Below are 15,992 nucleotides of genomic sequence, written 5' to 3' on the forward strand. Positions count from 1 at the left end.
GATCTTGCAATTTATGAACTATATTAATATTTCCATTTTATACACAAAGAAAGTGAGGTACAGGTAATTTAAGGAATTACCCACAGTCACACATCTAAAAATGGCAGAGCCTGACTCTGAACTCAGAAAATCTGATTCTAAGACAGAACACTTAATCACTGTACTGCATTACTCCTAACTAGTCCACTGGAATAATTACATAATTATTAGAAAATTGTCAAAGCAAATGTGAAAACTCTTCAAACTGATAATGCAGTTGCTCTGCCCAGGTCTCAAGAAGGAAAACTTACTTCATAAATATAAGAACAATCTAAGATGAACCTTGGCTTATAAAACTATCCTTTAGGCCTTAGGCACTCTCTCCCTCTGTCTGTCTGATTTTTTCATAATTTTACCTTGCTTTAAATAACTATACTAACTAGTCTTGATTGTGTCCAAGTGTCAAAGTGCCACTGTTGTAGAAATCAGTTAACTCTAGCACATGCTTTTCTTTTTCAGAATTTAATTTTTCTATTTATTAAAAAATGATATATTAAGATGACATATCATGTATTTATTTTAAAAACACGTAAAGGCAATAACATATGAACGAAGAATTCTTCATTCATGTTATTGCTTTTTAGTCATATTTTAGTCACAATTATGACTAAATTCAGAGACAGAGATGAATCTCATGAATATCATATTTCACAAAAGAAGCCAGATGCATAGAATACAAACTGTATGACTAAATTTACATAAAGTGAAAAACCAGGCAATTAGACCTATGGCATTAGAATTCAGGACAGTGGCTACCCTTGGAAGTGGGTAAAAGGTAGCTTCTGGGGCTCTGTTGCCATCTTGTTTCTTGATCTGGTTAATGGCTACACAAATGTTTTATTTTTTGAAATTCACTGAGCTTTACAATTATGTTTTGTGTACTTTTACACTATGTATACTTCAGTACAAGAGTTTACATTAAAAGGCAATAGTTCATCCAAAATTCCCATTTTGTTAACTTTAGAACTTCTGGAACTTCTCCCTTCCATAAAGATGGAATTAATTTGTTTCAAAAATAAAGCAAATAATATCTCTACATAAGATGGTAAAATTACCATTTTCTTATCTAGAAAATGTTTTATGAGATATTTTTAAAGTCAGGTTTACTGAGGTATAATTTTATATAGTAAAATGTGCAGTTCTACAATTTTTGATAAGCATACCCTTTTGTACAACCATCACCATGATCAAGATAGAAGAGTAGTTCCATTATCTCCTCAAATTCTCTCTTTCCCTTTTCCAGTCAACCTTATCTCCCAGTCTCTAGAGCCCGGCAACATTTTTGTCCTGATAGTTTCACCATCTACAGAATGCCATGTGAATGGAGTCATACAGTATGTGGTTTTTAAGTCTGGTTTCTTTCACTTAGTGTAATATATTTGAGATTCATCCATGTTGTTGGGTGTATCAGCAGTTTGTTCCTTTTTATTATATTGCTAAGTAGTATTACAATATATGGATATGCCCCAACTGAAGAACACTTGAGTAGTTTCCAGTTTTGGGTGATTATGAAAAAGCCACTACAAACATTAATATATAGGTTTTTGTGTAGAAATGAGTCTTATGTTTTGTTTTTTTTAATTTTTTGTGAAATCCCATCTCTACTAAAAATACAAAAATTGGAAAGGCATGGTGGTGGGGGCCTATAATCCCAGCTACTTGGTAGGCTGAGGCAGGAGAATTGGTTGAACCCAGACGGCAGAGGTTGCAGTGAGCCAAGATGGTGCCACTGCACTCCAGCCTCAGCAACAGAGCAAGACTCAGTTTAAAAAAAAAAAAAAAAAGATAGTGCTATTAACTTGGACTCTTGTATCACAATGAAGAAAAAAGAAGTAAGAAATTTGGCTTGAGAAAGAAAGTGTTTTATCCCTTTTTTGAAACTTTCTAATTTGACATATTAAATTTATAATATATTTTAACTCATAATATATTATAAACTTAACCCGACTAGTTAGGACTTTTTGTTCATGACAACTAGGAAAAGATCTGAGAGACAAAATGGAAACATGGTAGATGTTACCTAGCATGTTGTGGTAAAGTGGAATGGCCCGTCCATGGGTAGTAAATGCAGTCATGACTAGTGGGACCGTTACACCTGCAGGCAATTACAGAACAGAAAACATCATTCTCCATCCACAGTGACATGCACACACATGCACCAGTGCTCACACATGGAGCTTTAGAAGAACATGGGAAGCAAGCACACCAAGTACCTATCCATCAGGCCAATGCAGTCTTCAATACTTGAGCCTATGCACCTGCAGAAGATGCAAATTTAAAAAAATACAAGGAGAGAAAAATTAGTCATTTAAAAAATCAGTAAAATAAATATTGATTGTCTTGAATCCTTATAAATAACTATTAGACTATTTTGGAACACAATGAATTTCAAGCCAGCAAGAAGATTTTTGCTTGATGAATACATAGAAATGAATTGCTGTTACCAACCAACTGGAATGCAAAGAAATGTCCGCAGTAAAAGGAAAATTTACATTGGTTCTGTGAATAACTTTTAAACACACAGCTCACTTCTGATAGTTTCAATTCATATGTGATTACATGTCTTGACAAATAAGTTAATATTTCAATGACTATAATTGTTTTGAAGTCTATGGTTTCATCTGAAAATCCTTAATTTTAAATACAAAAACAAATCAATAAGAAAATCATGAGCAATTCAATATAATATAATAAACTGATGCTCGATACTCATTAAAGATTGATTTTGGCAGAAAATGAGTCAACATGCTTAATGCCGTTTTCATGAATACTTTACATAATCACATTATTCTGGTTCTTGGTTGTGTCTGTCTTTAAAACATACTTATCTTTAAACATGAATTTATTTAAAAAGCAAATTAACTGGTTTCACCATACTGCAGTTTATCTTGACACTCTCTTTTAAAATAGCAATGCTGTAACAGGCAAATAAAAATAGGTTTTTAAACTACCATAATAATGAACTCAAACAATAACAGATAAATAAATACTCTTTAAGGAAATGAATAAATTGAGACCCAGGTAAGTAAAAAATACACTGAGATTAACATTTAAATGGAATTATGTAAGTACACAGAATTTTAATGTACTGTCCTTAGAATTTCATTTTGAACTAATAGGGAAGTATTATTTATTTTATCTTCCAATACACCTGAACTGGTTTTCTTTTCTTTTCTCCCGTCAAAGACATAGAGAACATTATCAAGATTCTTCTTACACTTATGATTTATAAAAGTGCCCTATTTCTCTGGGAATAAAGGTTACATATGTTTTCAAACTTTTAATTTTCAAATTTGAAAAAGAAGCTGAAGGATCATAATATAATGATGTAAAAAGGTCCCTATGTATAAGACCAATCTATCTGTTATATCTTTAAATAACTCTAAATATCGGTGAACTAATATAACATACCTATAATAACAATTAAGTCACGTATCTCTCTGTCTCATAAACATTTGTTATAACATTCCTGCTAGCTGAAAAAGTGGTTCCTCTTTTTTTGTTTTGAGTTAGCACAGACAAATTTTAACATATAGAAATAGAGAAAATACACCTGTGTGAAGTCTTTTAAAAGGCGACTAAAAAGGAAAAAAAACTAGAGTACATAGCATTAAATTGGTATTATATATAGTCTATAGTCAAAATCATTTCTAAAAATGGAAAATTAACTACTAAAAAAGCTTCCAGTTTATCTTACATAGTCTTTTTATTATATTCTAAAGAACTTGTTTTTTCTAAGTTCCTATTCGATCTTCTTGGAAATTATTTTTATACCATATTATCATTTTATAACATTAAAAGTCTTCTTCTTGTTTCCAAGTGAGAATCTAAGAAGCTATGAGTAGTTTGCAATCCATCTTTATAAAAACCCTTGAAAAATTAAAAAAAAATTCAAAAGGGAAATTCAACTTGAGGGAAAAGTGTGAATATGAAAGATTCTCATTCATTAAAAAAAAGCCCTCTGTTACAGATCTACTAAGTGTTCCTAGTATTCTAAGAGTTAGAGAGAGAATAAAGTATGAATTGGACATTTTTCTATTCTCAATGAGCTCTGAATTTAATGAAGGAGAGGGATGCACAAATAGATATGTATTGAATAATGTGAAAAAAGCAGTAAGAAACACGAAAAAGTGGTTCATGGTAGTGTGGAGGGAGGACACCTAGAGCAACCCAAGAAGGGCATGGTAGGAAGCTGAGGTTTAGAGCACTGTGAGCTGGGGTTGGGGTGGTGGTGGTTTCTGCAAGAGCAAAAGCACACACCAGAAGAAATGTATTGTATATGCAAACAACTGCAAACAATTCTTAGAAGCTGGATAGCAAAATATGAGGCAATAGACAGAGGACAAAAAAGAAGCTAGAATATTAGATGGGAGCCAAATTTTGAGAAAGATTTGCTTAGTAACAATCAATAGAAAATAACTACAGAGTTTTAAAGAAGTAGTAAAGTTGCTAGATTCGTATTTTCAATAAATCTCCTTGCCCTATGGACACTAGTCAACTGGCACTCAGGCTGACTCCTTTGGCGTAAAGACTATTTTAGTCCATGTTAGAGATGATGGACTAAACTAGGGAAATGGTAACTGTGATGAAGGCAGAGGAACGAATTCAAGAAATATCTCAAAAGATAGAGGGAATACAAAAGGGAAGGTGATTCTTGATTTGATAAAAGTGAAAAGATCAACAGAGTTAAAGAAGATTTACATTCCAGTTTTGATAATAGTGGTACCATCATTGAGAGAATCCAAGAGGAAGAATACGTTTCTTTCTGTATGTGTTATGGGATGAGGGGTTGATCATTTCTGTTTTGTGTATGTAGAGTTTAGTATGGTTGTCCTAGGTATAAATGTTTATCATAGGTATAAACGTTTATACCTATGATAAAATCTAGGTATAAATGTTTATCAGCAGTTGAAAAGATGAGTGGCTAAGGGGGAAAGAAGGCATGAGTATAATGATAGGTTTCAAAATAGCATGTAGGAGAAAGTTGAAACCATGTAAGTGAATAGATAGCTAAAGAAGATATAAAAAATGAGAAAAGCAGAGGCCGTAGATGGAAACCCAAGGAACCCCAAGAGTATATAACATGAGTTCTTTGTGCCAGAAGCATGGGAAAATATAATTGAAAATTGAATAAAACCAATTAAATGTAGTCTCAAGGAACTCAAATCAGAATTCGAATCAGAAAAGAACTTTAAGAAAGAGGGGGTGATCATCAGTGTGAAATGCAGAAAAGTCTGGTAAAATAACTCTTAAGAGAATTTTAATTGTTATTGTCCTGGTCACAAGAATTTAGGTTTTTGTGAGTTGAGAAGCAAATTGGAAATAGAAAAACAGAGGCAGAGAGAAATGGGGGAAGGGACTGAAGAAGCAGGATGTAGGATCAAGAAAATTTGTTGAAGGGATTTCATAGGATATTTGAGATTTAAGCCTATTTTTAAACTGAGGATGAAAGATAAAGAAAGATATATAACTGAAGTGCATCACCTTTTCTAAACACAAGCCACTGAAAACTAAAAGATGTATATTGTTTTTCAACTCTCTGTATTTTCTGTAAGCAACTAATTAGTACATGCCATTTGCATCCATTCAGAAAGATCAGAGAGCAACAGAGATACTAAACTTTTTAAGAGCCAAAATCACAAAGTAATAACTGAATCAAAATCTAGAATAATAGAACTCTAAAAATAACTGTTTCAAAGTAGAGTATTTACAGACAGATCAGAAAAATAAAACACAACATGTGTGACAAATTCCAAAACAATATCTGAAGTTCTGAATATGAAACCTATGTTGGTATATGATGATGTGCAAGTTCCTTGATGTACTCCTAACCAACACAGTTTAGATGATAAAATCTTTAAATTTTGAAACAAAAATACAGACATTTTTTAAAACTGTTCATTGAAAGATTATAGACAATCCTTCTATAAGTAGCCCTTCTTTCCATCTCTTTGTCGATAAAAAATCTTTTGTTATATAAGTTTAAGACTATTTTTCAAATTGATAAAAAAAAGGATTGAAGTACATGTGAAATTTAATAATATAAAATCACTATTCTAATATCAACAAAAACATGCTATGAGATTTTTTTTTAAAGATGCCCATGAAATAACATTTCATTCCAAGTCTAAAAAATTCCAAGTCTAATTTCATTCCAAGTTTGGTTTGATATAAAACGAAAATTAAACTGACAATAATTCAGAACATACTCAAGTGACGTTAGTGAGGAAACAATCATCTTTGCCCTCATTACAATTTAATTACTTCAGTTTAGTTTATAAATCTTTTTAAAACATTTCTATCTTGCTGATTTCAAATTTGAACATTACTCCTAAGTTTTAAATTATTGCTCATCATTTCAAAATGCTGTGGAGAACGGTCCAGTCTCTAACAAAGGATAGAAATTAGAGAATGTACATTCACTGGACTGTGAGTTCATAGAGGTCAGGAGTTGTGTCTTGCTCATTTCTGAATTTTCCTATTGCTGTATGTGATGCAGAGCAGATATCCAATATAACGAAGTTGAAGAATGAATAAAATGAGGAAAGGCTGTTAAAATAAAAATTCTCTAGTCAAGGTAACAAGAGACAATCTTGTTGTTTCTATGGGTATTAGTGAGAATCTTCTGATAAGGGCTAAATGAATGACCTATTTTAAAAGTGTTAGATAACTTGTTAGAGCCATTATATTTAATGTACTTTTAGAGTGGTAAAAGTGCTTTTAAAGTATGATACAGATAACTTTATTTTCAGAAAAAAATCATTAAACAGTATTTAAAGTAAAAACTTTACTTCTAAAATATGTGATTTGAAAGACTATTTCCATTAACCTGATTCTTGAATTATCTGACATCATATAGGCATATAAAAGAAAAGCTGTTTTCCAAAGTGGAACTGGCCTGCTGAGCTCACACTTACTGATAATTTGATTATTACCTGTGTTTAGGAACAAAAATAGTGACTTGTTCCATCATCCCCACAGTTCCTGTGGTTTTCCTAGGAAAATATCATTATCTCTATGTGCTCAGTTTGGAAAAAAGGGATTGACTGCACAGAACACCTTATTGCTTCAGTAAAAGATCTCAAAGTACAATGGTTGCACTGTAGTAGAGTATACATGAGGATTTAGGAATTTAGGAATTCATCCTTGGGAAATTTCTGGAATGAGAATACTCTGGGAATAGAACCACAGCATTTTAATGAAGTGAGTGAATCCAGACAATATAGAAGGTATTTTAAAAACAAGATGGGCCGGATGCAGTGGCCAACACCTGCAATCCCAGCACTTTGGGAGGCAAAGTGGATGACCACGAGGTCAAGAAATTGAGACCATTTTGAACAACACAGTAAAACCCCAACTCTACTAAAAATACAAAAAAATAGCTGGGCGTGGTGACATTAGCCTATAGTGAAAGCTATTCGGGAGGCTGAGGCAGGAGAATCGCTTGAACCCAGTAGGTAGAGGTTATAGTGAGTCAAGATCATGCCTCTGCACTCCAGACTGGGGACAGAGCGAGACTCCGTCTCAAAAAAACAAAAACAAAAACAGGATGGCAGAAATTTAAATGAAAACAGAGCCAAAAATCCTCCAGGATTAAGTCAGTCATTAGAGAATGCATTTACCTTAGAAGATGCCAGGGAGCACAATATTCAAATTCTGTCTCAACTTAATTCTGCAGCTGCAAATTGCTAAAAGCGTCTTTTTCTATTCACTTGGAGTTCCCAAATGCTCTAGTGAGATTTCCTCCCCGTTACACCTTCATCCTTCCTTTTGACTGAAATCCAGAGTTTGTTGCTACCATATATTAATGTCTTTTCATTGCCTCTTATTTCTACTTCCCCCCACTATATATGTTTATTATTATTATATAATAACGATTTAAAAGGGCAGAGAGGAAGACACACCAGCCGCGTATCCAGACTACGGCTCTGTGATCTCACTTTCATTTCCCTAATGGCTTCATTGTAATTAGATTTGCAAAAACAGCAAAAGGTCTCATTTTGAATGGCAACAGCTGTTGACATTGACATTATATTGAATAATTTACTGGTTTAATTTTAGCTGCAAAACAATAAAATTCTCTTGTGGATGATTTTAGCAGGCAAAGTTTTCTCTATCTGTTGCTGACTCTTTCTTCTGCTCCAGCAGGACCAGTTTTTTTTTTTTTTTTTGTGAAACACTCTTAACTCAAGTGTGCCAAAAACTCACAAGGACAGCAGTTTATTACCTCTAGTTCCCTTGAAGCAAAGTGTCTATGTGACTATTTCAGTACCCTAAACGTATACATGCTTATGTATGAACCAGTGAGTTGGCAGCTACCTCTTCCAAGCTGTATTTGCATTTGAATGGCAGAATATTACTTTACCTTTCCAAAATCTGCCACTTCACAGAGTGAATTAAGCTTATTTCTTGACCTGCAGGAAACTGTAACAGCATCGCAAATTGATGTTTTCTTGGCACGATATGATGTCACTTGCTTAACTTCTTCAATATCCCCTAACAGCTAGTCCTTAATCTGGCAGAAAATCTCTTTATGGAATCTCACACTTTCCTGCTAGATAAAAAGTACCCAAGCTGATTCTCAACTACAAGTTTGTGTGTGTGTGTGTGTGTGTGTATGTGTGTGTGCGCGCGCGCGCGCGCACGCACGCGCACGCGCACATATGTCTATGGGCATTCACAATCGAGAAAAGGCTTTATGGACAGAAGGAGGGTAGCAAACGTAACACTGCTTTCAATTACAAATTATTCACCTTCTAGAGGAATAAAAAAGAAAAATCCTTACTAAGATAGATTTGTTGTCGGAATTTGTTAGATGAGTGACATTATTTCTTTTACAGTTCAGTGCTTTTCTTCTTTCTGTGATGTGTCTTTGTTATTCAACTGTTATCAATATCAAAGGTAACCTAACTATTATTCATTGCAAAATGCATTTTTTGAAAAACAGAAAAATGTTTACCAAGCTTTAGATTGCCCCATATCAGTCGAAGAATTTCAAGACTATAGGATTACCTGTAACAAGGTTACTTTCGCAAAATGTAGTCTTTATTTTTTTAAATATATGTATCACTAGGTTCCCTTTCTTCCTGCCATTGTTAATTTGTTCATATGTTTTTGAAGGAGTAATTTAAGGTAGTATATATCAAAGAGAAATAGCCTCACCTTAAGCTGAATGTCGCAACAAAAAAAGAAATAGAAGACTTCTGTTAAAGATTTTATAAACACAAACCTCAAAAGCATGATTACTGTCATATTTTTTCTGAGATTTTGAATCTCCAATATAATTTGGAAGAGTTTCTAAACTGCATCCAAGGTATACTTGACACTAGCTTCACGAAGATGTTAATAGAATGGTTATAGGCAAAAGCTAAGCAGAAATATTGAAGAGTGTACAAAGTTGATTCCTTAAAACATTCTCTTAGCATTTCTCTTAAAATCAACATTTTAAATATAAGGATTAGTAGAGCTCTAAGAGATTGTTATACATTTCAGAGATGGTACCAGGGATAAGTATACCTATGGATAACATACCAGGTGAGTCCTTCACCAGTGAGGATGCTTACCCTTGCGTACAGTTTGGATGGCATGGGTGGCACTCCCGATCCGGATCAGCATACTTGAAAATGAAACTGTTTGCCCCCTGTAAGCCATCTGGACATTTTTCCACACAGTTTGGGCCATCTTTAAAATGAGAGCACTTTGTACAGTTGTCAGGACCCTTAAATGTGAAGAAGAAAAAAAAAGAAGAAGAAAGAAAAATGGGTGTTATTTCCTCTGGAATGCATTCACAAGGTTTAGCTACTGAGACTTCAGTAGGTGGCAAATCTTCCTTTAAGAGAATTGGAGAACATTTTGAGCAGTACAAATATGGATGTAATTTTTGCAGTACAAACAGCACAAACAAGATCCTTCAAGTTCAGTTTTGATATCCTGTATTTGTGAAAACACTATAATAATATATTTGTTCTTGATGTATTTTCCTTTTCGACGTAAGCAGTTTCTGGACCAACTGATTTTCTTTTCTTTCTTTCTTTCTTTTTTTTTTTTTTGAGACGGAGTTTTGCTCTTGTTACCCAGGCTGGAGTGCAATGGCACGATCTCGGCTCACCGCAACCTCCGCCCCCTGGGTTCAGGCAATTCTCCTGCCTCAGCCTCCCGAGTAGCTGGTATTACAGGCACGTGCCTAATGTTTTGTATTTTTAGTAGAGACGGGGTTTCACCATGTTGACCAGGATGGTCTCGATCTCTTTACCTCATGATCCACCCGCCTCGTCCTCCCAAAGTGCTGGGATTACAGGCGTGAGCCACCGCGCCTGGCCCCAACTGATTTTCATGTTATGATTTTAATGTGACTTAATTTACTCAGCATCATTGTCCAATGACTTTTTCAAAAGAATGTCAGTATTTTTTCTTGCGAATTAATTCTGGCAATATTATAGTACAATAATTTTTAGTAAAACACATTTTCCCTGGAGATATTTCATCACCATCACTGGTAATATTTGAATGCTCTTACTAAATAGTTAATGAGAAAAAGGATATAACAAAAATTAACTAAAACTGAATTTCCTGTAAGAGTAGGATGTAAACTTTCCTTTGGTTGTACAATGACTTTATTTATAAAATGGATTTTAAAATTTGTTATAACATTATCAGGAATCAGGCGTTCAGGTGAATAAAAATAATTCCTAGATTATTATTTGTGTCATATCCACTTGTAAAAACTAAAAGTAATGTTATGTCTATTTATGGGGATTTTAGTAAATCACAGGACAATACAGAAGGCCATATAAATGAACATTTTGATGAGCAAAATAGATCATAATAATAAAGCAAATACATACAAACAAAGTCTCCATGGAGAAACCCATCCAAGGATAAAGATAATATAAATATGAGTATAATAAATGTAAATAAAACATAGTCTGTATACTTATGTTTATAATATACATTAATTTTCTAATATATAGGATGTTAAGCAATAATAATATGAAAATATAAAAGTCATGACAAAATTAAGATGTTAAAATTAAAACATGTATGCATTTTACAGAATACAAGCTGATTTGGATTTGGTATAGTGGCTAGTAAGCATACTAGAAATGGGTATATCCTCAGAGCAAAGAAAATTGAGATCACTTTGATGAATGCCGTCTTTCTTAAAAGACTTCCCCAAAGTTTTCACACATTCAGCTGTTGTGAACATCAGCTACTTGAAATGTACTTTGACATCTCCTTTTTAGACACCTATTGTCTTAAAATTCCTCTCCTCTTCGACTGCTCCCCTTTGGAACTTCTTCCCCTGACCCATTTCTCCCTAAGATCTAGCTATGTACACAGAGTTCAATAGTCATTACAGTTCACAATGAAGACAACTTAAATAAATAAGATAGAGTAAGCATGCAGAGAGACAATTATATCACATTAATAGTTATAAATAATGAGAATTTGTCAGTCAGGAGTTAACACTAAATTATACAGAAATGTGTATTAGGTAGGGACTCTAAAGATAATGGGAGTACATTATAGTCTAAAACAGAGCGTCCAGTGGTTTGGCTTCCCTGGGCCACATTGGAAGAATTGTCTTGGGCCACGCATAAAATATACTAAAGCTAATGATAGCTGATAGCGGATGAGAAAAAAAACAAAAAACAAAAACTCATAATGTTTTGAGAAAGTTTGCGAATTTGTGGTGAGCCACACTCAAAGCTGTCCTGGGCTGCATGTGCCCACAGGCTGAAGGTCGGGCAAGCTTGTCCTCCACAAATGTTAATCCAAGAGCAGCCAGATATTACACATTTGTTATTTAAAGCATCAGGAAATCAAGAAATATGATATTTTAAAATTTAAAAATGGAGGTGTGTGAATGGAGAATAGTAGTGTAAAGAAGAAAAAGTAATCAGGAAGAGGTTTCTAGAAATCCTGGGACTGGTGCAGGTCAATCAAGCACCTGTCTATTTCACTGTTTTGATGTGAGGCTCAGAGCTTGATTAAAACAAAAGCCTATGAAACCTGATACTTATTTTATATGAGGAATCTGCTAATGGTAACTTCTTATTTCTTCCAAAAAAGAATACTTCACATGCTTCCAATTTTAACACTTGCTCATGGGTATTTAGGCATGTAATAATGTCTATCACACAGAATCATTTACTGTGCAAGTATGCTCAGCACCATGACTTATTGTACAAGACAAGAGACATGCTGATGTCTTCCTGTAGCAGACAGAATAAAACTATGAGTAAATCAGGCAGTTAGAGTCTGAATTAAGAATTAGGAATTATTCTTCTGAGTAATGTAAATGTATTTTTCTTATAAATGTAAAATCATGTCCAGGTGAAGTCAAAAGATATAAAATCATGAAAGTAAAATCAAGTTGTGATTTAATCTTTAAGTATACTGTAGTAAGACAATTTACTGTTTGTTCTTTGTTTTTTAAGCATCTTTTAACTATAGTCATGTGACACTTAATGACAGGGATATATTCTGAGCAATGCATCATTAGGTGATTTCATCATTGCGTGGATAGCACATAGTGTACCTACACAAACCTATACGGTGTAGCCTACTATATTCCAAGGCCTTATGGTAGAGCCTTTTGCTCCTAGAATATAAACATGCATAGCATGTCACTGTACTGAATATTGTAGGTGACAGTAATACAATAATAAGCATGTGTGTATCTAAACATATCTAAATGTAGAAAGGGTACAGTAAAGGCATGATATTATAATTTTATGGGAACACCATTGTATCTGTGGTCCATCACTAACTGAAATGCTGTTTTAAACTGCACGACTGTATTTGATTGTATTATCATGACAGATAACCTAATGTCTTAGGCTGACATGACTAAAAACATCCTGGCAAATCTCAGAAAAAGAAACATACTGATTTCCCATCTCATTTCCATAATAAAGAGACTTTGAAAATGCCTGTGCCTAACGTTTACTCTTCTCATATTACATTCCCAAAGGCCTTAAGAACCTAGGTGCAATAAATGAATTGATCAATGCGATAATAGAAAATGAAGGTCAAGGAAACATTCTTTCTTATCCCTAATTCTAAGCTACCTCTGAATTCAATAATCTAGGCAGACAAAGGATAGACTGAATCCTTGTAGAAGCACCACTTTTTTTTTTTCTGAGTGACCATTTATGTTTTTCTCTGGTAGCCACTGTAAAAGACAAGGTTATTATTCACCAGTAGCCAATTATCTTCTACTTCCAGTCACACAAGAAGACTGTAATTCTCCTCCCACTAGAGGTAAGGTATGGCTTAATTTGGACAATGAAATATAATTAGAGCTGCTCATGAGATAAACTTTGCTTAACTCTCCAGCCTTCTCTTTCCACTGCCATGACTCACAGACCTAATGGAGAAGTGGAAGTGCCATAAATTAAAAGCATCCCCAAATGTTGGGCCATAACAGAAAGGGGGGATGCCTTAGAACATTTTCTGGATTTCCAGTGTACTTTACAAGATGGCTGGGCATGGTGGCTAACACCTTTAATCCCAGCACTTTGGGAGGCCTAGGTGGGCAGATGACTTGAGGCCAGCAGTTCAAGATCAGCCTGGGCAACATGGTGAAACCCCCTCTGTACAAAAAAACACAAAAATTAGCCAGGCATGTTGGCACATGTCTGTAAACCCAGCTACTCAGGAGGCTGAGGCACAAGACTCACTTAAGCCCAGGAAACAAAGGTTGCAGTGAGCTGAAATCACACCACTGCACTACAGCCTGGGCAACAGGCTCTGAGAAAAGGAAAGGAAAGGAGAGGGGAGGAGAGGGGAGGAGAGGAGAGGAGAGGGGAGGGGAGGGGAGGGGAGGGGAGGGGAGGGGAGGGGAGGGGAGGGGAGGGGAGGGGAGGGAAACAAACAAAAACAAACGAACAAAAAAAAAACCAAAACCAAACAAACAACCACGTACTTTACATGAAAAAAGAACTTAAATTTATTTATATAAGCAACTGCAAAATGAAGGTTATTACAGCAGCACAACTTTTATTAACCTAACTTTAACAGCTTTTTCACTTTTATAAGAATGTATTTCAAAATCAGTTCTCTTCCTACTTTTTCTCTTCTTTTGCTGCCTTTCTAGCGTCAGTTTTGGTCTACTGAAACTATTCTGATTACCCAAGCTTGCCTTTCTTCTCACATTTCCTCCATTGTCTTTCTGTATAGGAATGCATAAGAGTAGCAAAAGTAAAACACAATGAATAAAATTATAAAAAATTAAATGAAATATAGAAGACCAAGTGTGGACAAAGACATAAAATCAAAGGTCTTGGGCTGGGCACGGTGGCTCACGCCTGTAATCCCAGCACTTTGGGAGGCCAAGGCGGGTGGATCACGAGGTCAAGAGATTGAGACCATCCTGGTCAACAAGGTGAAACCCCATCTCTACTAAAAATACAAAAAATTAGCTGGGCATGGTGGCACGTGCCTGTAATCCCAGCTACTCGAGAGGCTGGGCAGGATAATTGCCTGAACCCAGGAGGCGGAGGTTGTAGTGAACCGAGATCACGCCATTGCACTCCAGCCTGGGTAACAAGAGCGAAACTCCGTCTCAAAAAAAAAAAAAAAAAAAAAAAAAAGCAAAGGCCTTCTTTTATTTCCAATCTAACCCCTTCAAGATTATCTTGGATTTCTGTCACATTTAAGTAGAATTATAGTATCTCATTTTACATATAGCTATCTTAGTCCCTGAAACCATTTTATCCCTATTACACTAAAGATATTGTTGCCTGGGAAACAAAAGTAAACTGAGAAGTCTGAGAAATTTGGAGTCAGAACTTCTACAGTTGAATCGCAATTTCATATCCTACTGACTTGCTGACTTTTCGAGTAACTTTCTAATCATCATTGGTTCAATTTCCTTTTTTCTTTCTTTCTTTTTTTTTTTTTTTCTTTTTTAGACAGAGTCTTGCTCTGTAGAGAAGCTGAAGTGCAGTGGTACAATCTCGGCTCACTGCAACCTCAGCCCCCTGGGTTCAAGCGATTCTTCCGCCTCAGCCTCCAAGTAGCTGGAACTACAGGTGCATGCCATCTTGGCTGGCTAATTTGTGTATTTTTAGTAGAGACGGGGTTTCACCATGTTGGCCAGATGGTCTCAGCCTCTTGACCTGGTGATCTGCCCGCCTCAACCTCCCAAAGTGCTGGGATTACAGGCGTGAGCCACCACGCCTGGCCAATTTATTTATATTTTAAAGGGTGAAAGTGATAGCATGATTCAGATGTAACCGTGTTTGGTAAACATAAATATATATAATTTTTTGCCATTGGGGAAGTATTCAGAGGTCAAAAAATATGATTTCAACAGAATACATCATAAGATCTGGAATGGGATTTCCAAAAGACTTCGATGACTTCCTTGATTTCATCAAAGTGACAGTCTAATGGAGAGGCTTCCAGAACATCTTGGATATCTTAAATGATACACGACTGTTATCTGGCCCACAAAACCATCTCTGACTCTAGTTGCGGTAATTAACAGGTGGACCTAGAAAAAGGCAAAAACCTAGTATGAATTGTAAGAGTTGAAAGAAAACAAACCATAGAGCAAAGTTTGGGCCACTGGTTAAGATCAGCCATGCCAGTTTTTCAGACATCATTACTGACAGACATTGTGTTCTTACCTGCTGGCATTCAAGGATTACTGATTCTTTCTTAATTATCAGATAATTTTAAACATTAACTTTTAGGATTTTTAAAAAGTATATTTTTATAAACCATCTCAAGTCTTTTGAGGAACAAATGAAAAAACAAACTGCAAAACCCCACAAATTAGGATCAATTAATGACTGAGTTATTTACTAGCATAATTTTATGTAACAGGAGGCAGCATGAAGAAGACAAAAAGCATGGAACTGATAAGCACACTGAGACTGGATGCTAAAATTGTGATTTCAAAGGTCTCAATACTACAGAACAATCCATTTAACTACATTGAG

At 35.0% G+C, this 15,992-nt stretch overlaps 1 protein-coding gene across 5 annotated transcripts in view; it reads right to left on the reverse strand.

Moving 5' to 3' along the window:
• ERBB4 (erb-b2 receptor tyrosine kinase 4) overlaps positions 1–15,992 on the reverse strand; it is a 1,220,557-nt gene that overhangs the window by 294,613 nt on the left and 909,952 nt on the right. For 2 of the 5 annotated variants that reach the window (XM_035306586.3, XM_008999419.5), the window contains exons 15-16: positions 9,603–9,757; positions 2,060–2,134 (exon numbers count right to left, since the gene is read on the reverse strand). In XM_035306586.3, the coding sequence (XP_035162477.1) occupies positions 2,060–2,134; positions 9,603–9,757 (230 nt within the window). Of the gene's footprint in view, positions 1–2,059; positions 2,135–2,252; positions 2,298–9,602; positions 9,758–15,992 lie in introns of all 5 variants that reach the window. The other 3 variants (XM_035306588.3, XM_035306585.3, XM_035306587.3) reach the window with 2 other exon arrangements.

The sequence above is a fragment of the Callithrix jacchus genome, chromosome 6 (genome assembly GCF_049354715.1).
Source record: "Callithrix jacchus isolate 240 chromosome 6, calJac240_pri, whole genome shotgun sequence".
Classification (NCBI taxonomy): domain Eukaryota; kingdom Metazoa; phylum Chordata; class Mammalia; order Primates; family Cebidae; genus Callithrix; species Callithrix jacchus.